We start from the raw sequence: 11,560 nt of genomic DNA, 5'->3' as shown, positions 1-11,560 counted from the left end.
TTCGTGTATCACAACTTATATATAAAATAACAATCCTGTGGAAATTTAGGCTCAATCGGACATCGGAGTCGGGAGAAAATAACGGGAAAACCCACTCCTGTTTTCGCGCGTTTCGCCGTGTCATGACATGTGTTTATAACAAATCCGTAATTCTCGTTTACGAGAATTTATATTGTTTTACCGTTTTTTCAAAAAGTAAAGCATTTCATGGACTAATATTTCAAGAGAAGTCTTTCACCATTACCTTCTGTAAACCCTGTAAATTATTTGTAAATCTGTGAACTTTTTTTTTTTTTTCTGTACCGAAAGGGTCCAATGGCTTTAATTAATTTATTTATATATATTTTTTTTAGGGGGATTTTATAACTGTTGAAATTTAAATTGTTTCAATGCAGGGGGGAAACAAAATCAACGAAAATTGAAGGATTTGCCTGAAATAAATAAGTTTGAGTGTATATGAATCATGCACTGCTGTTGGTACAAAATAAATACATCATTTAGTGGATTTCTTTTTGCGACACAGGGAATATTGCTAAGTGTGATGATACATATATTAGAAGAATCAGAGAGAGATGAACAATACAGTATTAATTGAGCTTAGTTTGACAAAGCTATCAGTAATTTATTTATTAATAGAGCATGCCAAACTTGTTTGGAATGGCAGTAAAGCCTATTTCACACCTCACAACAATTTTGCTAACGAAGCGGATTTTCTGTAGCCTTTCTTTCCAGTCAAGCCTGATACTTCACGGAGGTAACAAAGACGATTGCCTCCACGCCCCATGGTCCAATGTCTTGGTGCCCGTGAAATGCTCCAGTAGAAATTTTACAATTTCCTCATAGGGTGCCTGTCCTTCACCAGGGTGAATGTGCCTTGGTGCCCTTGCCTTTTTAAAAAGCATACAGGCCTGCAAAATTAGATCGCTTGCGTCAAAGAAAATTCACTTCAGGCCCTTTCTTTGTATGAACCAGTATGAACCAGGCTTTACATTAAATTAAAAGATTTAATTGGAACTAATATAATTTTTTTAAATACATTTGTAGATATTTGACAACTCCAACTGATTTACTTGTTGCAAAGCTGTGTGTCATCAGTCTTGTATGAAATATGAAATGTAGTTGTATGTAGAGATGTAGAAAAGAAACTGCCTATCAAATGCACTGACACGGGTAGCAAACCATACTTGTATGAACAACATACAAAATACACAGAGCCGCTTAGAATGGAGTCATGGCCGAGCGGATAAGAACACCAAACAGAAGCTCTGCTGGTGTTTCTGTTTAGCAGAGTGTGGGTTCGAGTCCCGGTCGTGCGTCCCTGAGCAAGACACTTAACTATAATTGCTTCTCTCCACCAAGACGTAAATGGGTACCGTTACAGAGATGGTTCTTTTGGTTTGTTTAGCTTAGTAGTGCACATTTGTTGCACAGACTGTGTACTCCCCGGGTAGCTCAGATGGATTAAAGAATGATGGCCCAGTAACTAGGGGTAATAATGTTGGAAGCACTTTGAGATGCCATTCAGGTGTGTAAAGTGGGATATATTAATTATTATTAGCAGCTATCTAATACTATACTGACTGTTGATCGGCTGCTGATGATAACCCAATGCTGACCCATAAATTTGATAGCCTTTGCATGCTGTTTAGCAAGTTAATTAAAAGTCTACCTTCTAAGATGGGTCTTATTGTACTAACATTTTGTCACTATCATTTCCCTAATATTATTGCTTTGAGAAATAGATTTCTGAAAAATGAACAAGTTCGTAAGACTAAAATAGCAAAAACATTTTAGGTTTTCAGGTAGGCAATTGTAAGTGCTGTAAGATAGAATTTGCAAGTAAATAAACATTAGTTTTGATACACAAATTTGTCTCTGTAGGGTATTTACTTTTTGGTTTGAATCCCACTCTAGTCAATTCTTTGTTCACCCCCAAAAATCATTTACAAAATTTACCCAGTCAGTTTCCCTTGTGGTTTATATTGATATCTGAAACAAAAAGTCGCATCCCCTTAAGGTGATCCCCTAGCTGCTGCTTCCCAGGTTGTATCGTAATTTGGGTGTGATCCCTGGCTACACGGCAGTTCGGTTGTATGGCTTCTGACTGGCACCCTCGAACAAAGATATTGACAAAATAGGGACACCGCCAATATAGGGCTAGATAGCTCAGTTGGTAGAGCGCCGGCATGTTAATCCGGAGGTCGTTGGTTCGAATCCCACTCTAGTCAATTCTTTGTTCAACCCCAAAAATCATTTACAAAATTTACCCAGTCAGTTTCCCTTGTGGTTTATATTGATACTTTAATATCATTAAGACTGTGGGATTGCTAATGTAAATAAGAGCACCGGACTCGAGCTCTGGTGTTTCTGTTCAGCATGTTCGAGTCCCGGCCATGAGACTAGTGTCCCTGAGCAACACACTTGACTATAGTTGCCTCTCTCCACCCAAGAGTAAATGGAAACTTGTGTTTTGTTAGATCTTAATATAAGGTAGAAAGCCATTTCTATTCTGATGTTAAAAAGCATGCTATAAATAACTAATCACACCATACAGTCATGTGTCTGCATTCAGGCACTTTTTTTTAATGTCCTCAAAAACATTCTTGTATAACCATCATGAACTAGAAAAACTGTTTAGAAAATAATATAAATTTACAGCAATAGCAATTTCACAAAGAGACACTGTTATTTTTAATAACAGTTAAATAACAGTTAAATGTATCAATATAATGCGTACATACATTTGTGCATGTATGTAATATAAATGATATTTACATAATGCAACATTACACAAAGTCTTGCCTAAACATCCTCCAAGGGGCAATTTTTAAACAGGGTCCTGTTTCAAAATGCTGTACAATAGCAGAAATAAGCAGGAAACCGGCCAGAAGCAATGTACGTTGCACACTATTTTGGTCGATACCCCATTTCTACAAATCAAGGCTTTGCCTAGCCCTGGCGGCCTTACACTTTCGTGTTGTACTACAGTGACTGTTCCTGTGTACAGAGAAAGAGTCCTATATAGGGCTAGGCTTTGCCATGCTAAGCATCATTTTGTACCCAATAGCTCTATGAAGTTTAAAGCAGTAAAGAGATCAGTGTTCTGCACTTTATCGTTTGGCAAATAACAAGTATCATCTAAGTGAAGCAGTCAGATCTTCCATGGCTTAACAGCCTAACTCTGAAATTTGTTTTTTCTTATAACAGATCATTTCTTGGTAAATTAAGGGTGTTTATGTTCCATTTCAAAGTTTCAAAGGCACACTATGTAAAGTTGTGATAATAACATGTCCTGTCTTACCCTCTTTTGACACTTTCATCTCGTTTTTATGGCAAACATCTCTCGTTTGTATGGCAAAAAAAGGGATTGTTAGTGTTAGGTAGTTTTGCCATGAAAGGGCTGAGCTCGGCCTCAGCGACTTGATTTAAAGGCAGTGGACACTATTGGTAATGTAATTACTAAAAATAATTATTATCATAAAACCTTTCTTGATTACCAATAATGGGAATGGTTGATAGTATAAAACATTGTGAGAACTGGCTCCCTCTGAAATGACGTAGTTTTCAAGAAAGAAGTAATTTTCTCCACATATTTGATTTTGAGACCTCAGATTTAGAATTTGAGGTCTCGAAATCAAGCATCTGAAAGCACACAACTTTGTGAGACCATGGTGCGACAAGAAGGGTGTTTTTTCCCATTAATATCTCGCAACTTCGAGGACCGATTAGCTAAAATTTTCACAGGTTGTTATTTTATGCATATGTTGAGATACACCAAGTGAGAAGACTGGTCTTTGATAATTACCAAAGGTGTCCAGTGGCTTTAAGGGAGATGTACATCAAGAGTCGAATTAATCACATCAGTAGTTAAAAAAAAATAATAATAATCTTTTGTGTTATCAGATAACAGAAACTGAAGTTAAAACAGATTAATATAGAAAAATATACAAAATACAACTTAAGTTTGTTTTTATTAAAAAGGCATAAATTATTATGTACAAAATGATCAGACAGATTTTGATCCAAAATTAATGTTAAAATACCACAAACAAGTAGCAGGCACTCGGCATTGCTGTAACATTGTTTTGACCTTAAACCCTCATACATAAACTGAGCTCTGTGGAATCATAATCAAGAAAAAGCTCCCTTGCTAAATGTCCTTTGTTGGTTGATTTATTTTATTTATTTTGTTAAAAATTGTGCTTATTAACAATATTTTAAGTATGAGTAACAAAATTAAGGCTGCTTATGTGAAAGGCTGGCCCTTTTTATGTTTTGATTATCAACATTACCTGTGTACTTTGGGATACAAGGAACCAAACAATATGGCAGCAGTGTGATAAAGGTCAGTCTCCTGACTTGAGCAAGCTGGTCGAACCGTTGAGACCATTTTAAGAACTCACTCCGCGGTAGTGCGGTTAATAACGATCCTTTAATCTAAAGTAGTAGTAGTAGTAGTAGTCCCAGCCAATTTTTCTATACCTTCCGCCCAGGTAGTAGTTTAAAAGCAGGACAGTTCTTTTCAGAACTGCTGAGAAGAATAAACTCTACCTGGCAAGTAGATACATACATGGTGTTACCCAAAAGCAAATATAATTGATCATATCATGGTATCTTGTCTTTTATTAAATAATGTCTTATTCCTCCCAACAAGAGACGAGACTTAACCACTGACCACCATCTTGAATCCTGTCCCAGTTTCAGACACACAAGCTCTTGCAATCTCTTTAAGATTTTCCTTTTTTCCTCAACATCCAGTTTTGCCTATGGATTCTTATGGACACACTTTTGCCAGCCTAATCCTCCACATACTGCGGACACAATGAAGTAGATGATGAGCTGCAATCAAACAAAATACAATGTTAATGGTCTGACATAATAATAATAACTAACAATACTGAGTTGTAATATAGCGGTTTATCACACCCCTAGTGGTGTCAAAGCGCTCAGTATTTTTCCCCTGCAAGGTACGCGGAGCTACATTTTGAAGTATGACTCGTATTCCTATATTGGTTTACAAGATGCTGCGGCGCAATATGCTGCCGATCAGACCAGGAAAACCTGGGCGAACCCCCTTCTGTTTACAATAAAGTGCACTGGGTTTTTTACAATGTAAAAGAATCCAGTGTTTTTACATGCATTGCACAACACAAGGGACCTACGGCTTTATGCTCTAACCGAAGGACTCGGAAATAATGGTCAAGTGTTTCGCTTTAGGACACAAGTGTCACAACCAGGACTTGACCCCACACTCTTCTGATCAGAAACACCAAAGCTCGAGTTCGGTGTTCGTCCTTAGTCCTAAGATTAGTCTTAAGTTAGGAAGAGTTTTGTGAAATCGACGGCTGGCCAATAACATTCCTTTAATCTTCTGATCAGAAACACCAAAGCTCGAATTCGGTGTTCTTATCAGCTCGACCATAAAAAAAAAACATACAGCGTAATAAAAGATTTAAATGTCCATGAGAAAACATCTTGAAATGGTGGTCCAGCCCTAGTCTCATTGACAAAACAAAACTAACTACAGGCTGGGAAAAAACCCTGCTATTTAACTGAATATAAATCCCTGTGAGTAACGTTTAAAAAAGGAGTTTTAATTCCAAAGCAAACTACTTAAAGTACATAAACTAGAAAACAAGACTTACTATAAAAACAATGACAAGAATGACGGTCAATTTGAGGTTCTTGACGCACATTGACCGTGCGAGCGTCTTACTACTTTTCCTGAAGGTCAGAGACTGTAAAGAAACATGCCAAATACAGAAAAAAGTTACTCAAAGGAGTTCATGTAAATAAATCATACAAGTTCTCATATAGCACATTTTACAATAACCATATCAATGCTATTACATTAGTGGTCTGGCCAATAAAATGTTACCTTTCTCAGCTCCCTGAGGAGTATACAGCCCCTGAGCTGCCGTGCGCTCAGAAGGCTTTTTCATTTACCCTATCAACCTCTACCCTCGCAGGTACCCATTTTATACCCCTGGGTGAAGAGAAGCAATTATTATACTTAAGTATCTTGCTCAAGAACACACATGTCCCGACCGGGATTCAAACCCGCACTCGTAGGACTTAACCACAAGAACTTTAATTTGAAGCACTCATTTAACCCCGCAGCCATGACACCCTACAATAATATACACATATGGACTGGCAATGAGGTCACAGCAAAATGGTCAATCTTAAAAGAGTTGATTTTCTCATGCATGTACTATTTCTGTGCAATTTTATGCGCTTTTGATTTTGTTATATTTCTATGTACTGTTTAATTCTCACGATTGTTCTTTTTTTTCAACAAGAGTAAGAAATAAACAGATTATTGAATTGAATTAAATGTAATTTCTGATGTGATACATCTGAAGGCAGAAATTGATGAATGACTTCAATAAATACAATACATACCGTTGTTTCAAGATCTTCAGTCTTGTCTATCAACAGCTCTAACTTTTCACCTCTATTTGATATCGTTTCTATGGAGACAATGAAAAAGGAAATTATTTTATTGTTTCACGATGTAGAAATCCTCTTTTAACGACAGAATGTCACCCATGTGAAAGTTCCTCAAGTAGAATAGATAAATGAGATACATTTTTTTCCAGAAAGATAGGTTATTGAAGTTATGAATTCTGAACCCCTTCTCTTAGCGATTAAGTGTTACTGGGATCTTTTATGAGCATTACACAACACACAGGACCAATAGGACCAACGGCTTTATGCCCCATCGGTCCCATCCTTGCATACCAGGCCGAATTTGGTAGAAAAATCCAGGAGACCACAGGGCTTCTAGCTCAAAATGTTTTACTGGACCAAGGGTGGATATCACAAAGAGTTAGGACTAGTCTTATCTCGAGTTAGGACCAGTTACTCGCCTAACTTAGGGCAATCCATGCAATTTGTATATCTCCTAGGACTAGTCCTAACTCTTTGTGAAATCGACCCCAGAACTGTTTGTACAAGACCAGAATCCAAATGAAAAAAAAATCTGGAGTGCTTACAAGGTATGCTTATATGCACTACCTAAGACATTTGTGTGAAGAGAAGATTTATCTAAGATTTTCGCTTTGCAGACTCAAAGTCATAGTTTGAACATAATTTGCTCCGTTCAAGATATGACACAGTGAGGTAAATTGATATTCAATTGAAAAACACAAGATCGCCGGACTTCTCCGATCATAAAGTTATTGCTGACCCATCACTAAACCCTCGGGCCTGAGGTCCGGTGTAAAATTGGAGCCCTGCATACATTCGTATCATCTTACCGATGTTTCTGACCATGATGCGGTTTAAATCCTCCAGATCATTCTGAATAGTTCCGAGTCTGTCCACAGGGATTTCTTCCGAGAAGTGTCGCTGCACAACGTAAGAATGAAATAAATGGTCAATTTAATATCCCAGATAAGAGAGTGTACAGTAAGCCTAGCTACCATTGAAGCCTTTTTTAGATATGGCGGACGTGATACGCGCGCATCACACGCCGTGACTGATGCCACGCTCACCGTGTTAGTGGTCATTAGGTTTACGTGTAAACGCCGCGTCGCCTAAAATGCGCACTTCACTAAATAACATACGTTCTATTTCTATGGTCAATACGCACAAATTTACCACAACTTCACAGTATTGTAGCATTCTGTCCGCCATACCTCAAAAAGGCCTATGGGCAGGGCGTTATTCCCATCCTCTTTATCACTGACATTTTGGTTGACATAGTTTAACTTCTTCCCTCCATCCTCTGTGCTTATTATTTGGCTTGTAATAATAATAATTGTGGCTTCTTATATATAGCGCACATGTCCGTCACTCAGTGACGCTCCTGGCGCTGTAATGTCAACGCAATATTTTGTATACCTTATCTCTGAGTAGAGGTATGAAACAAATTTTTACTTGAATTTAGTTGAGTTGAACATCATTGAGCCCATCCGCAAGGGCACACATGAGAAACAGGGTGGGAGTTGGTTCTATGATAATCTGTTCATAGCCAACATGTGTGTTTAGACATTTATTCCAACAAAGCATCAAATGCAATTCAAGCATTATACAGTCTACAGCATCAATTGAAACATAATGATAACATTACTAAAGATACTAGGTTAAGTTACTACCAACATGCAAGGAAAATTTGTCAAAACATAGTTGTTGTTTTTTATTTACCCTGGGACGGACAAGACTAGGACTGGACAAGGACATACGAGACCAGCCAGATAAGTAAATAGGTACATTGTTTTACGTGAAAAGCTTAAGCACGAAAATAGCACACTTATTTTAACCATGTTACTGGCCAAAGTTTCATGCCTGATTTTACTAAGCAAGGATTTTTTCCAGCTCTATGAAATTGGGCCCAGTTAGTGGAGTTGGTTCATGGGGTAAATGGCTCCAAAGTTGTAAAAGGTGTGCCTCCGTGGTAACCTTTGAAGTTTGGTTTTTCACACACTCTCTAGTGTCTTTGATATTCCGACCATCAAGTACTCTGTTCATTCTTCTCATTCTTTTCACTACAATGTGACCATCAAATTTACCACCAAGTTTGGTTAAGTTTTTTGGGGTTTTATTTGTTGTTTTCATTCAAAACAAGAGGATGGAATGCATTTATAAGACATATAACTAAGTATTGAGGAAAGTGTACATACCATTTGTGTTGCTAGAACCCTAGAGAACTCGCTGTTCATTGCAAAAGGAAGAGCAGTTTTTACTTGAGATCCATATGTCGTTTTAAATCTATGGAAAAAACAAATCATTGAAATATGTTCAACTCAAAGCAACTTAGAACGTATCATCCACAAATATGGTTGAACCCCAATTTCAAGGAAATCAACATGATACAGAAAAATGTTAATATTTATAATTATACCATTTTTTTAACATGGTGAAAAACGAGACAGTAGGAGGGTTGACTGTGTACTACATGTATGCATTCACCATACTGTAGACGAATACAGTTTACCTACATTCATTCAATACCACAGTGGCTGATAGTGAATGGTCACACAGTAGGAGGGTTGACTGTGTACTATGCATTCACCATACTGTAGGCGAACACAGTTTACCTATCATTTAATACCATTTTGGATGATAGTGAATGGTCACACAGTAGGAGGGTTGACTGGGTACTGTGTAGGCATTCACCAAACTGTAGAAAAACACAGTTTACCTATCATTCAATACCATAGTGGATGATAGTGAATGGTCACACGGTAGGAGGGTTGACTGTGTATTATGTAGGCATTCACTATACTGTAGGCGAACACAGTTTACCTATCATTCAATACCATAGTGGGTGATAGTGAATGGTCACACAGGAAAGAGTTGAATATGATCAAATGGATCATTATCGCTTTTGGAAGAAAAAAAATCATCACTGTATTTTTTCTAATTTTGTTTAACTTCCAACTAAGCAAAAACTTAAATGAAGATCAGTAGTAGACCCCTTTTCCAATACAATGAAGAATACTTACTTTCTTTTAATTTCTCCCAGGAACATAAACGCTCTTGATCTTTCAAATTCCTGTAGAATAAAGCATAATTGCATATTATAAGTTAAAGTTTACAAACTAAAATATATCCGATTCAATGGTTGAAATTTCTTTTAAAGACTTCAGAATAAACATAATCGTAAATTACAATATTCCATTTCATGGATTCAGTTAGTGAAAGAGGAAGGTAAATGTTACAGACTGACCATGTAATGATCTTTGGAAGAGATGCTTGCTCTGAAGAAGAAAAAAAGCTGATTTTAAGGTCAATTTTTTGACATAATTGCTCAATTTTGTTCTCCCTAAAATCCACCAGTGTAAACATTCTTTAAAGACACTGGGCACTATTGGTAATTGTCAAAGACCAGTCTTCTCACATGGTGTAACTCAACACATGCATAAAATAACAAACCTGTGGAAATTTGAACTCAATTTGTTTTTGAAGTTGCGAGATAATAATGAAATAAAAAACACCCTTGCCACACAAACTTGTGTGCTTTCAGATGCTTGATTTTGAGACCCTCAAAATCTAAATCCAAGGTCTTGAAATCAAATTCGTGGAAATTACTTCTTTCTTGAATACTACGTTACTTCAGAGGGCACAGTTTCTCACAATGTTTGATACTATCAACATCTCTCCATTACTCGTTACCAAACAAGTTCTTATGCTAACCATTATTTTGAGTAATTACCAATAGTGTCCACTGCCTTTAATTCCATCATCTAAATGCAACTGAAGGTTTTGAAAAACTTTTTTGGAATTGGTATTGATTCAGAGGTATGTCAGAATTAAAACGAAACCAAAACTTACATCATCCGTTATACACAAATAGACAATCCTTTCATCAGAGATGTAGTGAAACAGATAGGAGTCGTGGGAGTAGGTCAGTTTAGTATTCTCTGGAGGAACCTTGGGAAGAATCTGGTTTGTAACCTCCGTGAAGTTTCCATGACACGCTGCAAAGTTGGCCAACACTGTCGTGCCTCGGGCAATCGTTGCATACAGAATAGGCATTGTTGATTATTGTGTCCTTGGGTACCTGAGGGCTCCTTAAAAAACCTGACACCCACCACTGTAGACTAGAGTTCAAATAAACATCATAATTAATTTTTAAGATTAATTTTATAGTATACCAGCATAGCTTCTTCCCAAGTGTCATCTGTATCTGGAATGTACCTTGAGTTTAGTTTGCATCACATTTTGTTGATATTTGTTCCTGTGAGTGTGACCAAGTACATTTATACCCAAGTACGACTGACTATACATACTCCTCTGGAGGGATGTATTCACTTTGGAAGTTAACAACACATCCATAAGGTTTATCGCGATTAAGAACCCCAATGCGTTAATATGAGTGTAGGCAGATGGGGCATTTGCTATTGCGGTGTATGTTGTCATAAGGCCTATATCTTTATGATGAGGGTCCAACAGAGCCCTCTCTTGATTATTTGCTGTTCGCGATAGCCCTTATCAATGATGACAGCAGAAAAAAAGGATAACTTTCCGTATGGCGCCACCACTTTCTCACTCATTTTTACAAAAAGGATTATCTCATTGATTGAGGTAAATTAGATACATATTATTTCATATCAAATGAAAAAGTGGTGGCGCCATAATATGGAAACTTTTCCAATTCCTAATACTCAATAGTAAAGTAATATACAAAATAATAACGTCCTCACTTGAGGATTCTGCCGAGTATCAACGTAAACGTAAAGTCACTGACAAAAAGTGACATCTGACACTTTCTCGTTTACGTTTACGGTAAACGTAAACGAGAAAGTGTCAGATGTCACTTTTTGTCAGTGGTTTTTATCATTATGTCGTCAGTGATGTACCGTACGGAATGAAAGCATTGTTCACCGAAACCCAAATGTCCACTTACCAAAAGAAAATTTCGTGTAGTTGGTGAACTTTCAACAGATCTTTTCTGTGAAAAAGTAAAACACCAGCTGACTAAGCGTTGAACAACACGTTCTGTATAAATCAGGAAGTCTTTTGATGATGTAGCAAAAGTTGCAAATCGTTCTCAAACCCGTGATTTCACTTCGCGTTCGAATTTACAAGATGATTTAGTGAAACCCTGAGA

At 37.2% G+C, this 11,560-nt stretch overlaps 1 protein-coding gene and 1 non-coding gene across 2 annotated transcripts; one reads left to right on the top strand and one right to left on the bottom strand.

The window, feature by feature from the left end:
• Positions 1-2,155: 2,155 nt before the first annotated feature.
• Positions 2,156-2,228, top strand: Trnan-guu (transfer RNA asparagine (anticodon GUU)). The gene has a single exon. It is a non-coding gene; the product is annotated as a tRNA-Asn (tRNA).
• Positions 2,229-2,554: 326 nt separating this feature from the next.
• LOC139936534 (vesicle-associated membrane protein 7-like) lies at positions 2,555-11,518 on the bottom strand. The gene is made up of 8 exons (XM_071931369.1): positions 11,357-11,518; positions 10,282-10,550; positions 9,453-9,502; positions 8,628-8,715; positions 7,263-7,353; positions 6,406-6,473; positions 5,646-5,738; positions 2,555-4,839 (listed from the first exon to the last, which is right to left on the bottom strand). Exons 2-8 carry the CDS (start codon positions 10,483-10,485, stop codon positions 4,765-4,767), a joined length of 669 nt encoding a protein of 222 aa, XP_071787470.1. The 5' UTR covers positions 10,486-10,550; positions 11,357-11,518; the 3' UTR covers positions 2,555-4,764.
• Between the last annotated feature and the right edge of the window lie 42 nt (positions 11,519-11,560).

This window comes from Asterias amurensis, chromosome 4, assembly GCF_032118995.1.
Source record: "Asterias amurensis chromosome 4, ASM3211899v1".
NCBI classification, from domain to species: domain Eukaryota; kingdom Metazoa; phylum Echinodermata; class Asteroidea; order Forcipulatida; family Asteriidae; genus Asterias; species Asterias amurensis.
The sequence above is the reverse complement of the archived record's forward strand: the minus strand, read 5'-3'. Positions and strand labels throughout refer to the sequence as shown.

Excerpts from the sequence above, each read along its gene's own strand:
- LOC139936534 (XM_071931369.1), bottom strand. The coding sequence starts at position 10,485 with ATGCCTATTCTGTATGCAACGATTGCCCGAGGCACGACAGTGTTGGCC. Across the intron at positions 9,503-10,281 it reads ATTTGTGTATAACGGATGAT|GAATTTGAAAGATCAAGAGC; the intron begins GTAAGTTTTGGT and ends TTTATTCTACAG. Across the intron at positions 6,474-7,262 it reads CATCATGGTCAGAAACATCG|AAACGATATCAAATAGAGGT; the intron begins GTAAGATGATAC and ends TTGTCTCCATAG.